The following is a 26,427-nucleotide window of genomic DNA, read 5'->3' as shown; positions in this document are numbered from 1 at the left end:
CAAGAAGAAAGAAGTTTAGCACAGATCCTACCAAATTAAAGAACAGAAGAAAGACCTGGTCTAACAGGTGCAAAATTTCACAATAAAATTGTACAAAATGCTACTTTTGCACCACAACCTTACTGTAAATCTCAGTTTATTTATTTATTTATTTCACAGAAGTTTTCTTTAAGCTGAAATTATTGCAATGGCTGACCCCTAAATGTGTTATACTTTCTTTTGGTATTTTGTTTCAGCCTGAAAGGAAAACTCTTCACTGTTTTCAAGAACGTCAAAGAGGACTCCAACTCCAGTCTCCCTCACCCTTTTGGGATCTTTGGGGAGGACTTCAGGGCTCAATGGATTAGCCTGTTCTGTCCATCTACTTTCAACAGCTAGTCGGCCCACCCTTGTCTTCCCCTACCAAAGGAAGAGTTTAAAGGGTGGTCATGGACAAGTTTCCCATTACTGTGTTGCAATGGGGCAGCTAAAGCTCCAGAGTGAGATAAAAGTCAGGTGGTGGCACACTCAGCAGCAGAGGAAACCTTTCTTGTACTGATGTCTGCTGAATTGGATGGGCAGCAAGAACAGAAGACAACCTTCAGTGATTCACTCAATTGTCAATGAGAGCAGAATTTGGCCCTGGGAGTCAACTATAAAAGTTTTAAAACATACCTTTTTTTTGTTTTTTCCAGTTTAAGCGAGTTTTAATCCTACTACATACCATCATATATTATAATTTAATAAACAGAAATGCATTAAGTATCTATTAAGCTTCATATGTTTATATGAAATAATTTTACATTGTTAGATGATTGTTAAATTGGCCTGTATTGAAATTGCTTCCTTTAGTCCTTCTTATATTATCTCCACTGACCAGACAGGATGTATTTTGTCATTTCCATTTGTCACATCATGTTCTCCTCTACTTTTAAAATAATTTGACCGTTTTCAGTCAAACACTTGCATTAACAATCTGCTGCATTCTCACCATCTAGGAACCTCAGCAAATAGCCAACAAATTACTAACCCTATTTCTCTGGGCACCAAATTTGCTTCTGTGATACAGAGGCCCATTGGTTCCCGTCGGCAAAGGTTTCACTCCTGTGTCAGCAACTCACTTCAGGCCTGACACATTCACTACACCTAAACACAAGACTTCCATGATATTTGTCCATAAATAGTGTCTTGTAAGGTATCTAATGAAAGCCAGTGACACGCAAGCATTGCAAGATATACATACATACGGTATTGAAAGGAGATGTGTTCCTATTAAAAATATGTTTTAAACTATGCAACAAGGCAGAGTTGACAAACAGGTTTTCTCACAGACAAAGTACATCTAGAAAGAAAAGGAGTACTTCATCGGATGAGTGAGCTGTAGCTCACGAAAGCTCATGCTCAAATAAATTGGTTAGTCTCTAAGGCGCCACAAGTACTCCTTTCCTTTTTGCAAATACAGACTAACACGGCTGTTACTCTGAAAAAAGTACATCTATTCATCTATCTCTGTCTCTGATGCAAATTAAGCATTGTAAGCCAATTGTAACAGGAGCTACATTTACATGCCAAGTCAACATGAGGGTGTGAAGTCGTCTTGGAGCCAGCACAGCAGGAAGAAAACCACTGGGGGTTATCTTGGCCTGGAGACAAAACAATGGGGTTTTGGAAAAATAAGGTGAAGCAAAAAGCCATTTGGGTACCCATTTCCTCAGGAAACCCCTTGAAGGGCGTGGGAGATCAATAAAAACTTGGATCCTTGTTTTGCCTGAAAACTAGCAGCTCTTGTCAAAGACTGATTCCTTGGGAGAAAAGCAACTTTGTTAAATAGGAAATGTAACCATTCATCAGGGTAAACCTAGGATTGTGTTATATGTTTTGTTTTATATGTATAACCATTTCTGTTTCCACTTGTTATCTTTACTCACTATCTCTTAAGACTTAACCTTTGGTTATGGTTGATTCACTATAAGTATTTTTCAGTGCTGTAGTTATAAAGTTGTAGCAATCAAGCTGTCTGTTTGGGCACAGCTTATCGGGTAATTTCTGTGAGTGTCCAGTGGTTAAGGACTGGATATTATAGGGGGATGCTTTCAGAGGGGCTCAGGGATTGGGATCCCATCTATTGTTAACCTGCAAGGCAAAATAAGGTCTGGCACAGCTCTGAGTAGATTGTTCAAGTGGCTAACAGACTTGGGGTATCAGGGAGAAGACACTCAGTTTAGCACCAGCAAGTCTCTCTCTAGCTGAGGCAGGGGGTAACATGGTGACTCTCACTCCTGGGCACCCTGAGAAACTGGCATATCTTCAAAGAAATGTCATGTGTTCTGATTACAAAACTAACCTGTTTGTTTATAACAAAGCAACAGAACTGCTCATCAGGATTCCAAGCACTTGTTAAGTTTACACATTAATGAACCAGAAATAAACCCAACTAACAAGTTCTCTGGTGTTTGGTTTTGGATTCCAAATGCCCTCAGAATTTAAGCAGTGCTTGTTGGTTTGTTTTTTAAAGCACAGTTTCGGAGTTCTGTTTCAGCCCATTATAGAATGCTAACTGAAAAATTCAGGTCTGAATTTGGATCTAGATTTAATGCCCACACACAAAAGTTCAGGGGTTGCGGGTGTTCATACTGAGGCTTCACTGTGGGCTACCGTTATTGTGAACCTACACAACAGCCAAAGCTATAAATATGCCCGGGTCTTAAGTTATAAAGGAGAAATTGGCATTGACAAATAACTGCCTATGGGATACTCAGTGACTTACAATATACTGAGTTTCCCCCTATTTTATGGTGTTTTCGAACTTTTTGATGCACACTTCAGTTTAAAAAACAGGTATAAAATTGGTTTAACACTATCTTGATGATTTGTTGTTTGCAGGGTCAAGGGGACCAAGTGCATGATGGAACTTCATACAAGGTGTTCAGGATATGGCAAGTAAATTTGCAGATAGCAGTACATCTGGCAGTGGTCAGAATAGGTGGCCACAGAAGTACTATAACATCCTTGGGCATGGAGCTAGATTGGATAAAGATGAAGTCTACTTTCCACGGAAAACAAATCTGCAATCTGAGTAAATTAGCAGGTCGTGTTCCATGCACCATAAAAGTAACCTTGGCTCAGAATGATGTCATGTTTGAATGGCATTTTAGCATCATTCCAGTTGGCCATGTATTTTATAGGGGCTTAGCAACTGCCATATAGCCTAATAAAAAACATCATCGTTTTATTAGAATAACCAATCTGATGAGGCACACTTTCCTGTTTAGAACAGCAATTCTCTACATGTGCATCTCCAGGAAAAGGTTTTGGAGCTTAATTCTGTAAGCCTGCTTCTCCTGCTCAGCTTCCCAATAACTATCAGTTATGTCTCTGCCTGCTCTCACACGGCTGTTCCTCTGAAACCTGTCATTCTATCACACACTTTCAGAAGTGTTATCTGTCCTGTTTAGACTGGGGCAGCGATCATGTTGCCGGGGGAGAGATTTTCAAAGACGCAAGCTTCAATAATTTATGGGCAAAATTATTTTTATTGTGTGGTTCTCATTCTGACTTTTTCAATGTAGACTCTTCTCTCAAATATTTTGCATTTTAAAGTTAGACGCTAGTTAACTAACAATTAGTTGGTGTCAAGATTCTGCCTCACCAAGTTAAACCACTATATTTAGTCTTCAGTACAAGGGTGCATACATTTCAGGAAATTTATTGCAGGGGTTTTGCCTTACAAACCTCTCAACTCCTTCCCCCAAGATACAGTATGATCATTTTTCAATGACCACAATGCTGCAGCCTAAACAACTTTGATGGATAGGATTCATAGCACTTCATGTTATTAAAAAAATAAAGCATTTCTTTGGGATTGATTTTAACATGCTTCTGTTTTAACTTTCAGTAAACTTCCTCATTTCCTTAGATTTATGATTAATATAATCTATAACAATGTTATATGGTCCATTTAAAATTATATTTGCTTTAACTAGATCACCTATTAGTCTTTTTTTTTAACTGAAAAAAATAAGACATTTGCGTTTTTCTAATGCTTTAAATTCTTCGGGTGTCAATGTCCTTCAATGTATCTAATTATATCAGTCTCATGACAAGATGAATTCTCAATACAATATTCCAGTGCAAAAGAATTATCTACTGTAGCCTTAGCATTTTTAGTGTTAATGTTGACTGCTCTGGGTGATGCAGTTTTTGTGTTATATTCCATTGCCAAACTGTTTAGAGGTTATTATTATTACATGTCTTTTTCAGAATGCACTGGCTCTAGTTCAGTGGCATTCACATTTTATATTTTTATTGTATACACTTTAGATGAACCTATTACAAATTTAATCTGCTGTATAAGGAGATAGTCTACAAAACATACCTATTTCTATTTAATATTCCTCATATTGTTATTTCTATATTCAGTACAATTTCTCCAAAAATTTGTCAGTCTGTATGTTCTCTATGGATTAAAACTCTCAGTTCTAATTCTTCAGAAGGCTCAAAATAAGCCAGTCCTCTTATACCTAATTGTATCAGTTTGCCTATGGAAATTCCAATGAAAGACCAACTACATGACAACCAGGTTTCCAATAGTTCTGATGTTTCTCAATGTATTTTGTAACCAGATATCAATCTGAATGTTTGAATTAGCAATAAAAGGACTGGACTTGTGGTTTCTGGCTTAGATATGCACACAGAAGGGCATCATCTGCATGTAACATCAAGTTATACCCCCTGGATCAGAGTTGTATGCCTTGTATATTCAGATATAGCAGTTGCCAGGGGCTCAAGAGCAAAATCAAAAAAGTAACAGAGACAACAGGCACCCGCTTGGAACAACAACAAAAATTAGTCAAAATGTATTGGACACCACAGAAGTTGCACAAGAGAAAGGCTTTATCCTCTGATGTTTATTGGTGCTGTAACACAGGGCTTGTCTACACTTAAAACACTGCAGAGGCACAGCTGTGCTACTGTAGCACTTCAGTGAAGACTCTACCTTTGCCGACGGAAGGGGTTCTACCATAAGTGCAGGTAATCCACCTCCTTGAGAGGCGGCAGGTGGGTTGATGGGAGAATTGTCCTATTGGCCTAGTGCTGTCTACACTGGGGGTTAGGTGGCTTTAACTGAGTCGCTCAGGGTGGATTTTTAACACCCCTGATCCACACAGTTATACCTACCTAATTTCCTAGCGTAGACCAGGCCAAAGCAAAAGAAACCCTGATGCATAAGCTATGGGGCTGTCTGTCATTCAGACAGATAAGGATAGGGCTGGACACAAGGGTTAAAATAGTACTCAGCTTCAGCAGATAAACCCCAGCTGAAAATTACATTTTAGGTTATTTACCAGTTAAACTGAATTTAACTCCACCATAAAAACTTTGGTTTTTGAAAGCTGCAGTGATCACCAAGTGCATGACTTTATAAAAATAGAAGAGTCGCCTTATGCCCAGAACAGAGCAGTGGTATTTGAAGATGTCTGAGTTAGCAGCCAAAGAAAAATAGCTTGTTGCTGTAGAGAGCAAATATATGAACACATACAAGTCTGGACCCTGTTTCCAGATACATTTGGATAAAAGCAAAATACTGAGATGGCTCCAAGAATGCTATACGTCTATTCCACCTAACCCCTGCTCCCTTTCTCTCCCGCTCCAGTCCCCTCCCTCACTCCCTCATCTGCCAATTCATGTACGTCTTCTATTCTATGAGTTGCCCCCACCCTAACATGTTATGTGTATGTAATATTGTCTAGTTTTGTTTTGTCTCATCTAGCAGCTTTGACAAACTGAAAAAGTATAACACTGAATAATTCACTGTCTGTTCTTATTGAGAATCAAACCAATAATTAATTGCAAAATAAGCCAGTGCATGTCAAAAATAGTGCATCAGCAATTTTATCACAAGTTAATCCTTATGGACATTGCCCAAGCCCAGGATCTGTACCTTGATCCTAAGGCTGAGCACTATACCCCTACAGCCCCGAAGCCAGATTTACAATGGTGCTCAGTGTCACCCAGCTCAGCAGTTTCACGCACAAATCTCTAGATACTGTGGTGCCTAGCTGCATTCTCATACCTGAACCAGGTGCTCCTTAAGCACTTGCCTTCCTATGCTTATGTGGCACCTAATTACCCTTAAAAACTGTCAAAAGCATCTAAATGGTGTACTTGGGAACCTAACTGCATCTTTAAGTGGCTAAACATATGTGTATTTCTGGCCCCAGGTCTCTGGCCCTCCCTATGTTGTTGGGAACTGGTCTCATTGGTGATCTTGAGGTGCTTCCTCTGTTCATCTCTCTGTCTGTTGAATACGGGCAGTATCTGGAGCAGAAAGATGACTGAAGCAAGTGAATATAGCTCCCAATACCATAAGAGGGGAATCAGAGAGCAAAATCACTACCAGGTCAGACAATAAAGAAAGGGCAGGAACAAGAGAAAGGGGGTAAACCAATATTAGTCTAATTTAGGAAAAAAATAATGTTCTCAGACTGAGACCAAGCCTGGAAAATTGCTCCCTGAAAGACAGGTTTTTGCTACACTTGTGGCCAAGAACTAAGTGACACTATAATGCTGGACATGTATTTAAGCTAAGAGATGTGACTGGAACAGAAAAATGTTTTACTGCTGCCCTGGGCAAAGCTGAGCTGTTTATTTTTCAAATGTGAGACTATGATTTCATGATCAGGTTCTTATTCCAATGGCTTTATTTCTAGATAGGAAATAAATGGATCTTGAGTCAGATATTTTGTCCATTATTCACTGGTGCAGCAGAGTAACAGCTACATTCTGTCTAGTTTAGTGTACAGACCAAGTCAACACTTGCCATGATATCCACCAGAGAGCTTTTTATTTGTAGAAATGTATCAGGCCATATCCTCAGACAGTGTAAATCAGCATAGCTCTTTTAACTTCAGTGGATCTGTGCTAATTTACATCAGCCGAGGACCTGGCCCATTATATTGTAGGATCACTGCCTAATCTTTTATTTTTCATAGTTTTCTGAATTAAATAAGACTTAGCTATCCAGCAAACTGACTCTCTGCACTAGCTTTATTTGGAAAAATAAAACACTCAGCCTTTACACCTTAATCCTCCCAGTAAATTGTAGCCTTGTATTTTATTTCAAGTGAACTTAGCAATGCTGTATTACACCACCATGGGTTCGGCTCCGGTGGCTACAGTTTCAAGCTCAACAAAGTGAAAGCCACTTTTGATACCTGCTTCAGATTCAGAGCATCTAGGAACACACAAAGACCAAGGATAGTGACCACACATACATTCAAAAGTACAAGATCTAGGCCATGTCCACACAAGCAAAAACACACCCCGAGTGACAGAAGTTTTGCCAGGATAAGCGCTCGTGCGCACAGCATTATGTCCGTGGGAGATGCTCGCCCGCTAACATAACTCCTGCCGCTCACTGAGCTGGTACTGAGTTGGTATGTCGACGGTAGATTCTCTCCCATTGGCAGGATGCGGCTACACGAGCACGCTTACAGCAACAGAGCTGTATCAGTACTGCTGTGCCACTGTACGCTTCTAAATATAGACACGGCTCTCATCTGTTTTACAAGTTTTATTAAAGTTACAATTAAGGTTATGATTACCCATGCATACAAAAATCCTCTAAAGACCTATGCACAAGTTACAAATATAGTTATACTGACATCCTGAACAATATTCTTAGGGTCTGATGCATGCCTTGCCAATTAATCATCGGTAGAGGGATGATTCCTGCTAGTTTTCCCCTAAATAATTAATTTTATCTAATTTGAGAGCCCTCCTTTATCTTTATGATTCTGACTACTCCAACATTCTGTGCATGTGCATGGAGGTGTCCATCCTCTTTTTCCTCATTTGTATTGTGCTCCCCAAGAATATTGGGGCACTCCATTTTCCACAGGTTGTTTGTGGTTCCTTTTATTCTCATTAGCAGTTACACAGATCGTCACGTTTTTCTAACACATGGCCTAACCGCAGAGTGCACTATAGGGTATCTTGTAATAAAAAATTAATCTTGCCTTTAATTTTTCACAATACCACTCATTGGCACATCTTTTCTCATAATTTTGTGGCATAGGCTCATTCTTTCATCACTTATGTCAAAGATTTCTTAAATCTATGGCCTAGTATTGCTAAAATGACATTTTACAGGCCTCAGCTTGTAGGCTTTGCGATTCAGACCGAGTTACTTAGATACCTAATTCACACTTACATCTAAATACTGATCAGTCTCATACTTCTATAATCCGACAACTTAAATCTATTTCACATACAATGATTATATATGACATGACATGTTAGTTAATCATAACATCACACAATAAATGAATGATAAAATTAAGTAATTGGCTCCAAAGTGCTTCGAAAATTTCAAGATAATTTACTGAAATCTTAATCAAAGATGTGCTCAGCAGTTCTGGAGAGGTGTTTCACTCCTTCCCCCCGGTATAGTTTGGTAGATGTATTAGTACAAATATACTAATAAAAAGTGATAGTATTTGCTTTTGATTCATGTGGATATATTCAAATATGTTTCAGCAATCACAGTGCAAGAGGTGCACATTTTGAAGTATGCAAACCTCTACAATATCAGAGGTCAGAGCTTGTTACGGAGACCTTCGTGTGCATGAGACCAGAGAAATTTATATGATTGCCAGGGGTGTTTTTGAAAATATTGCCACTGTGTTTTGAAGGGTAAAAAAAACAGACTTGCTAATATCAATTAGGTGAAAGAAAAAGTCAACCAGGAAGCATCATTCACTCCTTGAGCACATATAGAAATTGCCTTAGACCAAATCCACAAGAGATTACAAAGGTGAAACTGCAGATCAAATTTGTATGGGAGAAGGTAGATCAAAGAACAAACAAAGGTTTGCCTCTCAGTGGAGAGAAAATACAAATTACTGTAGTGTTTCAGCCTGAATACTCTAGATCCCAGTCCAAAACTTTGAGTGCTAAAACCTTCTTCAAATACTTCGTATTCAGAGAGGTACAGAAGGATATGATGCAGAATCATGTTGCTAAAATACTATGACACACTCTATAAAAATACGTTCCAATATTCGACTGAATGTAATAATAGCAAAAGTAATGCCTATTATATAGCTAATCATTTAATTATAGATAGATTCACAACAAATGACTTATCTCAGATGTGGAATACATATTACAGTTGGATACAGGCCTGAGCCACAGAGCTCAGATCTTGATCTGGATCTGAATTCAAACTACCTATGTAGGTTAGAAGGAATGGGGATGGACAGACTTCAGATCTGGTGGCGTGAGTCAGATCTGTTACTCCTTGCGATAAAATAGAAAGATATTTCTAAGTTTGATCCTGACTTACCACATTGGAATCTAGGTTGAGGATCTGATTTCTAACTTCTTAACCTTTCAAAGTTTGCTAGTGTTCAGACTAAGGTTTTGTGGAAATAGAATTTCTGATAATAAATATCCAAAATTAAGTTTCCTTACCGTCTGCTGAACTGAAGATAAGGACTTTAATGCAGCCCAAAGATCTATCCTTGAGTAATGATGGTTGATATTATAGAATCCTAAATTATCTTTAAAATTACCTGGTGCATTTTAAAATGTATAGCCTCCAATTTTAACTGCAGTGCTTAGTCACTGCACAAAGCATTTTCTTCTTTTCATGAAAAATGTGTCTTTTCCATTCTCCAAGGACTCAATTGTTAAGGAACAACCATCCTGCCTGGTATTGCAAGATAAATGCTCCTACCCATGCTGTGGTTATGTTTCTCATCCAAAGCAGTGGTGCAAGATATCAAACTACAGTGTGTTTAATTTAATAGGATTTACTTGGAAGCCCACTACTACACTCCTGAAGTTGCCATCATACCTTACATCAAAGCAGTAAAAACAGTCACTGAAAAATACTGAAATATAGAAGTAGAGCAAAGCTTTTAGGAATGAATGGTCTTTATACTATCAATTACTGAACAGAAAGATTATGCAAGTATTAAGAATTATTTATATAGAAATAAAGAACGATAATAAAACTCTTTAAAAATCTATTTCCTGGGATATGAATATCCATTGCCTACCTCACAATGAAGAACCACCTGATTACCACAACCACAGGAAGGTGTTTACTGTTAAGCAAAAGAAACCTACCCAGCCTCAGGCCAATTTCTGCCCTCAGCTATATAATCAGAAATCTTGGTGAAGTGGAAAGGAATTGCTCATGCGTATCTAAGGGCACAATTTGGTTTTGCTGCTTAAATTGCAATGGAAATGAATATTTTAACAATTCACTCACCGTTTGGTCACCTCAGGCATTTTTGGCTCTTCTTTTTTCTTTGCTTCCCCGGGTGGTTCTATAGGCGTAAGGACTACGGCAGCACAGGAGACTATGGACTGATATGAATCTTCCCGGCAAACTGTGAAGATAAAATATTTTGAGTATTACAAAGCACACTCAATGTCAATTTAAAATTATATATATATATTTGTCAAGACTTTCACAAGATGATGAAAAAAAAACAAATAATTTATCAAACTCTGATTGCCATAACATTTTCACAATAACTGTAGGCCAGGTTTTGTCATCTTTATGCATTCAAATAGCATTTTCTTCTTGCCAAAAGCCCTAAATATTTCAGTACGATTACTTGTGTGCAAGGCGCAACTTCAGAGTGGCAGAATCTGACCCTGGATTTTTTTAATATTTGTCATGTCAAAAGTGATGGAAGAAGCAAGACTTAGATAAAACAGCACACTCATACAAACCTCCCCTTTTCAAAACTTCACACCAAACAAGAAAACGACTCTTTTTTGCGGGTAGAGATTTGAGAAAGTTTGGTTAGTTATTTGCATGTAACCTCCATGGATTTTAATTTTATTCATTATCTACATTATGGTAGTGCCTACCAGAGCCTGATGGTGACAGGAAACTTTCGAATGTATCGTAAAACAGGATAGACCCAGCCCTGCCCTGAAGACCTAACAGTCCTAACAGGAGACAAACAGATGGTGACGGCGAAAAAGGAGCTCAAGTGACTCGCCAAGGATGATACAGCAAGGCAATTACAAAGCCCAGAATAGACCAGGTTTTCGGCCTGATCTACTGGACCACGCTGTTTGTCAATTGTTTCTTAATAGGGATTGCTCAAATATTCCAGTGCAGGATGAGGCCACCCAGACTGTATTTAAAATGGGAAGCATGCCAATTTACCTGATCTGAGGATCTTGCCAATGACCGCCAACAAAAGAAGTCTGTACAATAAATGGCCTCTTACTAACATACTAAACTATAATTGTTTCAAAAATGATCAGATCTAATACGTGAGAGTCACTGGTAATTTAGTACTAAAGCGGTCACCACACACTGCAACGCATTGAGGAAGATATAGATTTCCTTTACAGCCAAGGTCTACATTTATGAGCTGAAAAAAGGTGGAAGTAAAATCTGGTGTATTGTACAAAGTGCAGCAGCTTCTTATAGAATAGTTACATAATTGTGAAATATATCATGCATGAGCAAGAAAGCACAGAACGAGGTGGCCCATTTTTTAAGCAATGAGTTACTTTCATTGTTGTCTATAAAAAGAAAATATTAATGGATCAAGGATGACTGACAACTATCACTAAAAGCCCCTGCCGGGCCGGTTTGTTTACCTGCCGCATCTGCAGATTCGGCCGATCGCGGCTCCCAGTGGCCGCGGTTCACTGCTCCAGGCCAATGGGAGCTGCTGGAAGCGGCGCGCGCTGAGTGACTTACTGGCTGCCGCTTCCAGCAGCTCCCATTGGCCTGGAGCAGCGAACCACGGCCACTGGGAGCCGCAATCGGCAGAACCTGCGGACGCGGCAGGTAAACAAACTGGCCCAACCCGCCAGGGGCTTTCCCTGCACAAGCAGCGGAACAAGTTTGGGAACCATCAGTTTAAAGGAAAGGGTTATGGCAGGCTTAGAACCTAGAACTAATTGATATATATGGGCTTGATCCAGCACCCATTAAGTCTTTCCATTGAATGCAGCAGGTTTTGGATCAGGCCCTCCAGTACATCCTCGTGGGCTACCTAATTTCTCTTCATTGCTGAGCTTCTCAGGAGTAATGGAGCAAAACTCTTATGACCAATTTGCATGGAAACAGGCCACTGAGAATATATTTATGATTCTATTGGTGAGAGATGCCAATATTTTATTGTCTGTGAAAAGTTCTCTGACATTTTGCTACCTGTTTATCAAAGACTCTCTCTTTGTTCTGACATTCTCATCATCTAGGTGCTCCCACAGATTATTTTCTATATGGTTATTCAGCATCAACTGTCCACTCTTGCTTTACAATATCCTCATGCAAAAGCCAAGACTGTTGTGAAATTCAGCATGTATTTAATCGAGTAACACATAATAGTCAATATTAAAAAGAATTATAAGGCATTGTGAGTGTGTTCCCAATAGAATAAATTTTTCATTTTAATGAACACATTTGCAATTAAACATGGGCTGGCCTCCACCTGAGCATCACCAAGTGGCCAAAGGTCATTCTACGGCATTCCAACTCTGTTTTCCCCCTCTTCATAGCCCTTTAAGAACTGATTGTCCACACGTAGCTCAAACAAGCTCTCTCTTGGAGTCTACTTTATTGAATCCTCTGATCCTCTAGGCTTTAAGGCCAGTTCATTGTCTGTCTGCCGATTAACAAAGCACAAGCTCAAGCAGTCTTTGGCCCAGCTGACTGTCACAAGTCTCTTCCCTGCTCAGACAGGGTCTCCCCAAGGCCTCCCTGCCTGAAGAGCCTTCTCCCACTCTCTCCTGCTTCTTCAGCTTTTTCTCTGCTGATTCAGGACCTGCAGAAGCCTTCTTGCTCCCTGCAGTATCTACAGCCATAGCTGCAATCTCCTTGTCTTCCCCACTTTACTGCAACTTCCTGCATTGTTTTTTACATGCGGATCACTTGATGCAACCCAGGTGTGGCTCATCCTTTAACCAGGGCTGGCTTATCCCCAGGGTCTCCAGCCCATGAGCATCCATCCCTTTGTGATGTCATGAGTAAAACGTCTTGTTCTCCCATTCTCTGCCTTTTATAATCTTCGCCAGCTGTAGTGGCTAGATTGTAACCTCAAAATCCAGTCCAACTAAGGGACAGTAGATAGTGAATAACTGTGCTGGCCCAGGAGCAGGACAGGGACTGAACTGTGATTCAGAGAATAACAATTCAGATGCCTTATTTCATGATCGAAGTATGCTTCATCAGCCCCTTTCCGGCCACAGATGACTATTGCCTCCACCAAGGCTCAGCTCTGCCGGGTGCTACATGATGGGACGGGACAGGAGTGCATGGCGCGGAATCTTGGCTCCACCCTTTCACCTGTGCAGGAAGAGGAATAGCAGCTCTCCCCCATGCAGATGATCTGGAGATGTGGGTAAATCACACAGAGGAATAAGGGGGATATTTACTGGTGCAGGCATGCAGAGGGCTCCTGACTTTCCTGAGTGATTAAGATAAACAGTACAGATGGCCCAAGCATGGGAAGAAATCTATGAGATGTTGACAGGAAGAGAAGCTGTACATTAATGCATATGTGGAATTCAGGTAACTATTTTTGAATACACTTGACATCTTCCAGGATTTTTTATCCATATATAATAAAATATTTGTATCCCTTCTTGAGTCTGTCTAAACCACTGGAAACATAAACAGAACTAGTTTCTATAACCTAATCACTGTCCTATATATTGACCAACAAAAGAAGGCTGACTCCAAAGACAAGTTGGACAAGTATATGCTTCTCTACGTACTTTATTTTATAACTGGGAAATAAACTGTCGCTATATACACATAAACAAAGAGGCAAATATTGTGTGTGCGCATGTGTGCATCGCCAAATGCCCTCTCCAATACACATGCAAAAATAGGACAGTACGGGACCATACAACTATCCTTTATTTTTATTTTATAACAGTAGACTGGGTGCCCCTTCAAACAGCTATAGTTTAATACTGTCATCTTGCAACTTTCAGAGTGAACATCCAGAGCTATCTGATCCCTATCTAAAGAACCTGCAGAGGATATTCTGCCTGATCATTTTGATCAATTAGTGTATTCTTATTCAAATAATCTTTTCCAGAAGAACTTCATATGAGTGGACCAACTCCTGAAATCTGACTACTTTTGTTTAGTAGGCAAATGGTTTACTGTGGTAGAATAACTCCTTTACACATACAGGTGAAGGTGAAGCCTTCTTAATCCTGCAGAGGTTTATTTGCTTGATCAGAATTTATTCTGAGTTTGGGACATTTGATCAACTGTTTCTTCTCCTTCCAGCTTCTCACAGAGATGCAGCGTTGGCATTGCTTCTCAAAGCAACTACATCACTACCTTGCTATCTTGAATCTCTGCACACGCAGCAGTACATCATTATGGCACAAGGTAATTAACTAAAATGTCATGAAAAGGTGGCAGCAAGGCAAGAAGCAATATTCATATCCTCTCCTCTTATTATCTGTTCATAAATTTCATTACAGAAATAAGAATATGCCTGACTGCAGGTCAGGTTCGAAGAAATTTTGGTGGTGCCCAGAAGGCCCAGAGCCCCCACCTGCCTAATGATCTGCGAGGGAGTTTGGGTCGGGGGAGGAGGTTTGAGGTACAGGACCTGGGCTGGGGCAGGGGATTGGGGTGTAGGACGGTTGAGACGTTGGGCTCTGGGATGGAGTTTGGGTGCTGGGTGCAGTCTCTGGACTGGGGCAGGGAGTGGGGGTGAAGGAGGGGGTGAGGGGTGCAGGCTCTGGGAGGGAGTTTGGGGGCAGGAGAGGGTGTGTGAGAAGGGGGTGCAGGCTCTGGGCTGGGGGTGCAGACTCTGGGAGGGAGTTTGGGGGCCAGAGCGCGGGTGTGGGAAAGGGGTGGGGGTGCGGGAAAGGGGTGGGGGTGCAGGCTCTGCGAGGGGGTGGGAGGGTGCTGCACTTATGGGGAGGGAACTGCCATCACATGTGGCTTCCTTCCTCCCCTGCTGCCCCTCACCGTAGCCTCACTGGTGGTGGGGGATGGGCTGCCCCTTGCCCAGTGTTGGGCAGGAGTGATGGCAGGGCAGGGCAGGGCAGGGCAGGCGAGCAGATCACAGGGTCAAACACTCACCGAAGCCCCAGTAGCTGGTCAGATGAGTGACGTCCAGTCCAGTTATCTCCTGGCAAAAGGAAGCCCCCCCTCAGCATCTCCTCCTGGTGGGTACAGGGGGAGGGGAGGGCTGCCAAGCATATGTGTTCCTCCTTCCTCTCCCCCTCCTGAGGTTCAGCAGCAGCAGCCAACTGCCTCAGCCTGCCGCCGGCTCTGCTCTTGTGCTGTAGCCTTAGGCAGCAGCAGCAGCTGGTGCCGGCATGCAAGGGAGAGCTGCGCCACTTTCATTCAGGCAGGGACGCTCTGGGACTTGGAGGGAGGGATGCTCCTGGACCCGGGTGAGGCGTGCGGGGGTGGGGGGGGAGGGCAGGAAGGGGAGGCAGGTCCAGGGGCCGCTCCAGGCAGGGCCGGGGGAGAGACCCAGCTCCAAACATTGGTGGAGCAGGGCCCCCAGCCCTGCATATTCCTGGAGCCTGGGCGCCATGGGCCCATACAACTCGCCGCCCCTGCTGCAGGCTATCAGCTTTCATATAAGACTAATGGCAAAAGATTATGTACTTTTTAAGGAGGACATTTTGCTTTCACATTTTCCACTTGTTTTCCTCTAACAAAGGTTTTTTTTTTCTTATGTGTACTGCTGGCATGCACTTTATTAATAAATAATCATCGGTGTCATAATTTTATATAGTATCTTTTATCCTGAAGGATCCCAAAACACTTACAAACCTCCAGGGGTTTGTATACATATAGGGATTTAGCTGCCAGCTAGCTATAGCCCCTTCTGGGATGAAACAAAATCTCTGCAGCACACTGGGATGTTACACAAGTTAAGCCATTTCCAACTGAAACTGCAGGGAAAATTTAGGTAAACAAAATACAATTACCTGAGTTGAAATTTAGCCAGAACACCAAAGCATAAATGGCCCTCTCACGCTATTATTAAATTATTTGTTTAAGCGATTGCTTTATTTCATTCTATTGTCATACTGAGTTTTGTTTCTGCATGTATTACTGCATTTGATGGTGTAGATTTAGGATATGCTATTTTTTAAGCTGGAAAACAGTTCTATCAAATTATTTATGTGTATGTGCTTTAATGTTTATTCCCCTCTGTGTGTTATGGTTCACTAGCCCTTACTAATGATACTTTTTTCCTGGTTATGTTAATATTGTTCTTGTTGGATTTGGTATAGAGAAAATTTGCAAAATACTTACTTATTTTCAGTTCAAATACTGATTCCCATTTGTACCACACCACATTGCGTAACAAGATGGGGCTTCCTTCCATCCATGAATAAGAAACGTACCCATCGTCAAAAGTAGATGATTAGATTTAATATATTTCACTTCACTTATTATCAACAAAGCAGCAAGGCAGTAATAAATTCAGAAACTTACACGGTTGAAAAACAACACTGAAATGTAGCATCTGAATTTCCAAGCTCATGCATAGTTTTGGCTCATTGCCTAACTACGAGTATACCTCATGCAAACAGTACAAATGTCGGGCCTGATTCTGATTTTCTTACTCACATTGAGTAGCACCTAGCTCCACAAACTGAGAAGTAAGGTTCTACTCAACATATATTGGTATCAGACTCTATCCCATTGGGAGAAATATACAGAGTAGCACTACTTCTGCCAAATGTGGTGATTTCTTTCAATACCACATGTTTTGTGTTACTATACTAATCACTAACTTGCTTCACAAGAGCTGGCCCTGGCCCTCTAAACGGAAATATTTAGTATGAAATCTGAGATCCAGTTTTGCTCAATTTGTAGGATAGAAAAGATAATTCCTCTTTTAATTGCCTGCTAAATGCCAGGAAAGTGGTAACAAAATATGTGAAGGACATGCAAACTTTGTGGTTGGGTTGGCACTAGATGTCTCATTAGCACATGTGCTTTTGCAAACCTCCAGGATTTGTGTGTCCTTGAAACCCATTCATTACAACAACCGAGCACGAAATCAGAGTTAAAGTATATAAGCAACTAATTTTATACTCTACATAACAATTCTTTTTGCTGTCAGCAACAGTAATATTTACTACCACAGAAATGCATTAGAAATTGAAAAACTTCCAGCAAAATATCTTGTAAGTCACATACAAATGAGACACTACTTTCTGAAAATGTTGTCTCCTTTTTTTCATAGTACAAGGACAGCTCTTGTAAACAAACTCATAATGACTGCAAAATTAAGAAAATAATGAGAAGAGCGTGGATACTATTTATGGTCATTTAGGGTATGTCTACACTGCAATTAGACTCCTGCGACTGGCCCATACCAGCTGACTTGGGCTAAAGGGGTCAGGTGAAGGGGCTGCTTAACTATGATGTAGATGTTGCAACTCGGGCTGCAGCCCGAACTCTGGGACCCTCAGACCTCGCAGGGTCTTAGAGCCTGTGCTCCAGCCCAAGCTCAAATGTCTACACTAGCAATTATGCAGCCCCTTAGCCCGATTCCCATAAGTCCAGTTCAGCTGGCATGGGCCAGCCACAGGATTTTAATTGCAGTATACACATATCCCCTGAGAAATATTTGTGTAGTTATATGAATATATGGCTACAGGTTAGTGAAACAGGAAAATACAGTCATTTCATGTACTGTACATCTCTTCTAACGTTCTTCAACTTGTGCTGTAATGAAGTAATGAAGTTTTGTTGTAACACCTGAAATTTCCTTTCAAATCGTGGGCCATGTCACCACTATAATTTTACAGCAGTATAACTACATGAAAAAATCCACACACCCCACCCCAAAGGTCATTGTGATAGCAACCTAGCCCCTGATGTAGACAGTGCTATGTTGACAGGAAGACTTCCGTTGGCATAGCTATCACCTTTCACAGAGGTAGATTAACTACGCCACTTCACTGAAGCATTTTATGTGTAGACCTTGCCCTTGATGTTTAACAAGTAGCTCAGATATTTACTACTAGTTATGCTTGGCTCAGGTCAATCCTTGTTGGTTTATGTACACCCAGAAGATAATGTATTACCAGAGGAATATATTGTCTTTTCTTCTCAAGAACAATGAGAATTACTAATGTCTCAAGTTTCTCTTAATTCAGGTGATTAACTTTATTAATACAGAACTTTTAATTCCCCTATTTAATCATGCAAATGGCCAGGAGTCATTAACATCTGACAGCTGTTCAATAACCTGTGTGAAAGGAGTTAGTGGCCTCAGTCCAGCTCTCAGTAGAAATGTATCCACCAAAACAAAAACCACCACAAAGGGTACTAATCAGCATCATAGCTGGGATAATTGAATCATCATTAACTGGTCATAGAGAGTGAAACACACTCTCACTGCCAGAGATGGATCCTCCAAGGAAACACTAAACCATATCTGTGGGACAGTACTAGGCAAGCTTATGCTGCCAAATATGATCTAACTAGTCTGAGGATAAAAAAAGGTCTACCGTTGACAAATACTAGATTCACTATAAACAGTTTTTAATATTAGAAAAGAGGCAGAATGAGGTTAGCATTGCTCAACAAAAAAATATGCTCTCTTGATACAAGAAACCAGGAGGTCTTTTGATGAAACTAATAGCAAGTACTACATATTTAGAAGACATAAAGGAAAATTTTCAAACAATGTGTAGCTGAACTAGGAGATGTTGTGCAGGGGATCAGAGCCAAATAAGAGGTGCAGGATTTAAAAGAGCTGGATAATTAAAAGCATTGCACATGATGCATGCTAAGCTATGAATAATCAAGTATCATAATTTGGGACACATACTGATTGCCAAGAGGTCAGGAAAGAATCCTTCAACCGCAGTATCCACACAACAGGCTAAGCGTACTATATTGATTGAAACTTTCCCCTGAAACATCATGCATGGGCCACTGCCGAAGACAGGCCACGGAAGTATAGGGAACAGTGTTTGAATCCAGCCTGGAAAATCCTATGTGCCTGTTTATTACAGAATGCAGCAAAGAGTGTTTGTAATTACACTGGCTAGCACAATGGGACCCCAACAATCCCAGACTGTGACCCCCTCGGAGTCCACCACAATACAAGTATTGATAATACAGCCTCTTCCCTAATTTTTTTCCCCTAATCATGATAAGACTCAGGAAATGGCCTTAATATTTGAGCCTATTAAATATATATATAATTAAAGATAGGTAAGAGCTGAAATACCCCAGGCTGCTAACCACTGATTATTCAACACAGCAACTCAAATTGATGTTCAGAGCTTAACAAATACCACTGAAAATGAGAGATTTTTGCTACTCACTAAAGTGATCAGTCCATTTATATATGTATACTTTCTGTGATGTTCACCACTTTCCTTCCACATAAAGCTTTGCCCCCATCTCTTTGCCTCTTATTAAATTCCCCTCTTTTATAGTCTCTGTGGGGGCAATATATGCTTGCCTGGCCAAAATTCTCTATACAGTTACCAGTAAAAGAAACCTGCAAACCTAATAAATGCTGAATAGCATGAGAACAAGACGCAGAGACATCACGCTAGGGCTACCATATGTCCGGGTTTTCCCAGATATTTTCTCTTTTTTTGATCCTCCACCCTCTCTCCAGGTGAATTTTTCAAATAAGAGGTAATATCTGGGATTTTTGCAGAGCAGACATTGCAGCTCAGAAAGGAGCTGGCTCCGTGTCCCAACTGGTCCCTTTCCAGCAGCCACAGCTGCCAGATCCTGCCGACTCAGGCCCAAGCTCCCAGCCCTGAGAAGGGGGCGAGGCAGGGAAGAGCTGACGGACAGCTGGCTCTGCGTCCTGGGCCTGCCACCATAACAGAGAGTGACACTGTCCCCCACCTTGAGAGTGAGGCCATGGGTACTCCTCAGCACCCCCAGGTACCCCTTGAAATATACATACATCCCCCCAACACCCATCAAAAAATCCCTCCAGCACCCTTTAACTGTCTGCCCCCACCATTCCCCCTCACCCTCCCAGTAGTGTCCTCTTTTTGGGAACCTGAAAAATGGTAACCCTTCATCACACTACCCTTCACATTTACTTTGATTACACCTACCCTGTGGAAGGTTGGTCTGAAATGTGGGTGTCATAAATATAAAGGGAAGGGTAAACCCCTTTGAAATCCCTCCTGGCCAGGGGAAAGCTCCTCTCACCTGTAAAGGGTTAAGAAGCTAAAGGTAACCTCGCTGGCACCTGACCAAAATGACCAATGAGGAGACAAGATACTTTCAAAAGCTGGGAGGAGGGAGAGAAACAAAGGGTCTGTGTCTGTCTGTAGTCGTCTTGGCCAGGGACAGAACAGGAATGGAGTCTTAGAACTTTTAGTAAGTAATCTAGCTAGGTATGTGTTAGATTATGATTTCTTTAAATGGCTGAGAAAAGAATTGTGCTGAATAGAATAACTATTTCTGTCTGTGTATCTTTTTTGTAACTTAAGGTTTTGCCTAGAGGGGTTCTCTATGTTTTTGAATCTAATTACCCTGTAAGATATCTACCATCCTGATTTTACAGGGGGGATTTCTTTATTTCTATTTACTTCTATTTTTTTATTAAAAGTCTTCTTGTAAAACACTGAATGCTTTTTCATTGTTCTCAGATCCAAGGGTCTGGGTCTGTAGTCACCTAGGCAAATTGGTGAGGCTTTTTACCAAACCTTGTCCAGGAAGTGGGGTGCAAGGTTTTGGGAAGTATTTTGGGGGGAAGGACGCGTCCAAACAGCTCTTCCCCAGTAACCAGTATTAGTTTGGTGGTGGTAGCGGCCAGTCCAAGGATAACGGGTGTAATATTTTGTACCTTGGGGAAGTTTTGACCTAAGCTGGTAAAGATAAGCTTAGGAGGTTTTTCATGCAGGTCCCCACATCTGTACCCTAGAGTTCAGAGTGGGGGAGGAACCTTGACAGTGGGGGACGCACTTCCAAAACCATTTTGGTTCCCTTCTTAATGCACTTCTTTTTGTGAAGTGAGGAATGGAAGCATGAAGGGATTTTAATGGGCTAAGCTTTCTGTTATTCCAAAATAATTTGGAAGTGTTACCCTTCCTCTCTGACGAAGGGGATTCTTTATTTTAAAAATGTTTAACGATCAAGTACAGAACACATGGACACTAATCTCCACGTGTACGGCGAAGGAAAGATTTGTTGCACAAGTGCAGGTACTCCATTTAGCTGTCTGATGAAAAGTAAATGCAAGGAAATATATTGCTGCAGATCAGTAGCAGCACCTGGCAGGGTTCCTGCCCTTTTTTCAAGATGCACAGGATAAAGATTCATCCTGGTCCTCCCCACTTGTATGGTCACTTAGGGTTACAGGAGAAAGAAACTTTCCTGAGGCATATGGGAAAGGGGTTAAATTGGTATAGAGACAAAGAGATGTGTCTCTAACATTTGATTGATGTTATTTTACAATTGAGAAACAGACTGCAATCATATAATTAAAAACTCTATTGTCATGCAGATGCTTGAGAAAGAAGAGTTGAGGTTGCGTGCACCAAGAGAGAAGTTATAAATAACAAAATAATATGAATGATAGCCCTTAAATTTATACCACGTTAGTGTGTACTTGAAGAAAGACCAGTAGGGACTCTGCCACTTTGTTATTAGTATAGTTAGAAGGAATTGTATGAATAATTGCTACGGTTTCTACCACCAATAGGATACAGGATACACAGGCAGAATGATATAGGATCACTGTTCCTAAAATACAGATCGGGAGCTACTGCATTTTTTTTCACTTGAATTATTCAATTATTGAGGAGTAGAAATGAAAAGCGTTGGGAGGGGGGAGCATTTAAAAGAAGCAACCCTGGCGACCAGGAGCTGTTGGTATTAGAGTAATTTCATAAAAGATGAGATTGTGATCCCAAGCGTCTCTGAATTCTGGCAACCCTGATAAGAACTGTGGTTAATTTATCCAAGAAGCACTTTGTTGATTAACATTTCTTTAATTAAAAGAAAAGCTATGCTAATTCAATCTGTCTCTTGTTAGTTCTTTTCACCAAAGAAAACCTCAACTCTATAACTAAAATGTTAAATCACAGTCTTAAATAACATGGTGAACCTCAAAAGTTTTGGATTTTCATTTGTATAGACCAGGGGTGGCCAAACATACTGACCCTCTGAGTCGCATATGACAATCTTCAGAAGTTCGAGAGCCAGGGCACACCGACCAGGGCTCGGGGCTTCAGCACCGCAGGAGGTACCTGCTGGGGCTTGGGTCCTCAGCCTTGCTCTTGCTGAATCCCAGAGCACCAGCAGGTGCACTTCGTGGGGCTGACGCCTCAAGACCCCCAACCCTATTGGGCAGAAGCCCCTATCCCGCCATCCCACTGCAAAGCCAGGGTCCCAAGCTCCCCTCCGCCCCAGCCTGGTAGGTGGAGAATGGGGTGGAGGGGTCCACAAGCCACACTTTAACTGTAAAAGAGCTGCATACGGCTCGCGAGCCACGGTTTGGCGACACTTGGTATAGACACTCAGAATGTTGGTCCTTCTCTAGATCTCTTGCACAATGGGGCTGGAAGTCCTTGTCAGAACAAACTCTCTCCCAAATTCTCTAATTCTGGTTTCAGATTGAGACACAAAGAAAAAAAAACAAACAAACCCAAGACCTTTACAGCAATATTTTGACACCTGACCTTGCAGTCTTCCCCAAAGTGCGGGGAGTGGGGGGCTGGGGGGGGAGTTGTGGGGGGGAGTTAGAAAAAAAATTAGAAATCTCAGAAAATCTCCACTTCTGATCTGCATTTTGAAGGACAATGTCTGTGTGTTCTTATTCTAGTGAACTTGTTAATATTATTTTAAAATTCTCTGAGTTTCTTGCACACCACTGCATTGCGGTATACAAGAGAGAGGTTTGAGGGCCACTTCAGGGAGCGTGATGTCCGGAAAGGGCACCACAACATCAAGGTATGCCTTTTCAATGTGCTCAGCATTTTTTAGGTTCATAGAATCATAGAATATCAGGATTGGAAGGGACCCCAGAAGGTCATCTAGTCCAACCCCCTGCTCGAAGCAGGACCAATTCCCAGTTAAATCATCCCAGCCAGGGCTTTGTCAAGCCTGACCTTAAAAACCTCTAAGGAAGGAGATTCCACCACCTCCCTAGGCAACGCATTCCAGTGTTTCACCACCCTCTTAGAGAAAAAGTTTTTCCTAATATCCAATCTAAACCTCCCCCACTGCAACTTGAGACCATTACTCCTCGTTCTGTCATCTGCTACCCTTGAGAACAGTCTAGAGCCATCCTCTTTGGAACCCCCTTTCAGGTAGTTGAAAGCAGCTATCAAATCCCCCCTCATTCTTCTCTTCTGCAGGCTAAACAATCCCAGCTCCCTCAGCCTCTCCTCATAAGTCATGTGTTCTAGACCCCTAATCATTTTTGTTGCCCTTCGCTGGACTCTCTCCAATTTATCCACATCCTTCTTGTAGTGTGGGGCCCAAAACTGGACACAGTACTCCAGATGAGGCCTCACCAATGTCGAATAGAGGGGAACGATCACGTCCCTCGATCTGCTCGCTGTGCCCCTACGTATACATCCCAAAATGCCATTGGCCTTCTTGGCAACAAGGGCACACTGCTGACTCATATCCAGCTTCTCATCCACTGTCACTCCTAGGTCCTTTTCCGCAGAACTGCTGCCTAGCCATTCGGTCCCTAGTCTGTAGCAGTGCATTGGATTCTTCCATCCTAAGTGCAGGACCCTGCACTTATCCTTATTGAACCTCATCAGATTTCTTTTGGCCCAATCCTCCAATTTGTCTAGGTCCTTCTGTATCCTATCCCTCCCCTCCAGCGTATCTACCACTCCTCCCAGTTTAGTATCATCCGCAAATTTGCTGAGAGTGCAATCCACACCATCCTCCAGATCATTTATGAAGATATTGAACAAAACCGGCCCCAGGACCGACCCTTGGGGCACTCCACTTGATACCAGCTGCCAACTAGACATGGAGCCATTGATCACTACCCGTTGAGCCCGACACTCTAGCCAGCTTTCTACCCACCTTATAGTGCATTCATCCAGCCCATACTTCCTTAACTTGCTGACAAGAATACTGTGGGAGACCGTGTCAAAAGCTTTGCTAAAGTCAAGAAACAATACATCCACTGCTTTCCCTTCATCCACAGAACCAGTAATCTCATCATAAAAGGCGATTAGATTAGTCAGGCATGACCTTCCCTTGGTGAATCCATGCTGGCTGTTCCTGATCACTTTCCTCTCATGCAAGTGCATCAGGATTGATTCTTTGAGGACCTGCTCCATGATTTTTCCAGGGACTGAGGTGAGGCTGACTGGCCTGTAGTTCCCAGGATCCTCCTTCTTCCCTTTTTTAAAGATTGGCACTACATTAGCCTTTTTCCAGTCATCCGGGACTGGATCTGGTTCCGGATCACTTTGATTTAAAAGTCAATTTTACAAAGCTTGCACTCCCCTTTATAATTCCGTTTTGATTTTTCAAATCTTGATCCTATTTTGTGACTACAAACAACTGATCCTCTTCACCCATTCCTTAGATTCCTGAGTGGCCAGATCTGTTTTTTTTTTTTTTTCATAAATGCTGAGATGCCACCTACCCTAAGCACTTTGGCAAAATCCCAGTACAATTTCAATTCAACTGTCCCTTTCTCAGCCCTGGACACACAACAAAATCTCTCTGTTGTACTCTGTATCATTAAGCGTTAAAGCCCTGGGAGCTGATGCTTAAAACTGTGTGAAAGGTCACCACACTTGGGGATGAATACACATTTTACCAGCCTACTTATGTAAGTAAAGAATATGCTGTACATTCCCTGCTGCTAAAGACTAGATTTGATTTAGGCCTTGGGAAAAAAAGGAAATAAATATATATCCGTATCATTACTAGTTCTATGCTTACTCGAGCCCCTCTTACCCCTCAGATCACTCCTACATTTCAGAAAATCAGCCGAATGAATGCCTAGGAGAATGGAACTATATGCCCATAGTGCCCAAAGGGTTAGTTGTAATAATTCTGCAATAAAACCGCAGGGCCAAGTCTTAAACACAGCGTAGTCACAATCAGAAAAATTGTAATAGCTACAATTAGAGGTCCATTACTGGCAAATGAATTACATCCTATCAGCTTCATGTGTTTTCCACCTTTTTCGTAGTAGTCATAAAGGCTGCACTTGTATCTCCTTTGTGTTATCTAGATTGGAGCCCAAGTGAGAAGATTATGCAACTCCACATTAATCAGAAAAGATGGCATTTTTATGACATGCTAGCAGTTCTGTAAAATCTCTGCCACCCTTGGAATTCATGGATGTCCAACAGGCTATCCAATAACACAGTGGCTTGTGGCAATCCATTTGCTGAAAAGCATATCTGAATCTAGGTTCCTAAAGTCTGCACCATATGTACATGAAGTGAAATTAAAGTGAATATAAAATTAAATTGACAAGGTGATAGTAAAACAAGTGTTTCTTCTTAGTATAACATTACTTTTAACAAAGTTTTAAACGTACTTCACTTCTTCCCGCTCACCCCCAACCAGAACATTTAACAACATGTTGTTACAACACTTTGTAAGAGAAGAAAACATAGTTGGAACGTATTAGCATAATAAGATACAGAGTGTCATTTAAAGAAAAAAGCACTGGTTCTTCAACTTTGTGTTGCTTAATACACCAAAAGTGCCGACAGAACACATTTCAACAACACGTTGGGCCAGATTGTACTTCAGTAATGGACAGCAGTATAAAACTCCAAGATCATAGTTCACTGAAGTCAGTGGAGCTATGACAAGTTTCACCATCTGAGAATCTATTTTATTTTATGATGCTACTCTTTCAATATGGTAACCCTATCAGGAAATGTTATAAATTTAGAAGGCCAAATAAATGGGAATCTCATCCTGGCATTTGAAGAAATGGTGTTTGAAAATTAAGTACAAATTGTGTTTTCCAGCTGTAACTCTTTAATGACGCCGACAATGTACTTTAAGTATACCTATTCATACTTGAGACTGCTTCTCAGACTTGGACTTTCTTATCTATAGTATTTGTTCTGCGGTACTAGAACAATTTTAAGAAGTTCAAACAGTTTACATATGAATTGACAAATTCCCATTCAGTGTAGAAAATAAAACTGTGTTCTGCATATGTGTAAGGAGTCAAAGTCTGGCCGCACGTGCATGCTGTATTCCCACTGACTTAAGTGCAAGTTGCTGCAAAACACCTGAAGACAGAATTTGGCCCAAAGACACTGAGGTGAAACGTTTTTTGTGTCACCCACTAGTCCTGCCCCTGAATTTATGAAGATGTAAAATGATGACCCAGTTTACTTCATCTAGGGTTGCTACCTTCCTAATTGTTGGTAACCAGAACCCTGAGGCCCCGCCCCCTGCCCCCTCTCTTCCCCCAGGTCCAGCTCCCTCTCTTCCCCCAAAGGCCCAGCCTCCAT

At 41.4% G+C, this 26,427-nt stretch overlaps 1 protein-coding gene across 9 annotated transcripts in view; it reads right to left on the bottom strand.

Moving 5' to 3' along the window:
* CCSER1 (coiled-coil serine rich protein 1) overlaps nucleotides 1–26,427 on the bottom strand; it is a 1,062,049-nt gene that overhangs the window by 765,977 nt on the left and 269,645 nt on the right. For all 9 annotated transcript variants that reach the window (XM_073340691.1, XM_073340694.1, XM_073340695.1 and 6 more), the window contains exon 5: nucleotides 10,259–10,379. In XM_073340691.1, coding sequence (XP_073196792.1) covers nucleotides 10,259–10,379 — 121 coding nt within the window. The remainder of the gene's footprint in view (nucleotides 1–10,258; nucleotides 10,380–26,427) is intronic.

Source organism: Lepidochelys kempii, chromosome 4 (genome assembly GCF_965140265.1).
Source record: "Lepidochelys kempii isolate rLepKem1 chromosome 4, rLepKem1.hap2, whole genome shotgun sequence".
NCBI lineage: Eukaryota > Metazoa > Chordata > Testudines > Cheloniidae > Lepidochelys > Lepidochelys kempii.
Note: the sequence above shows the minus strand (reverse complement) of the source record. Positions and strands in the feature narration are given on the sequence as shown.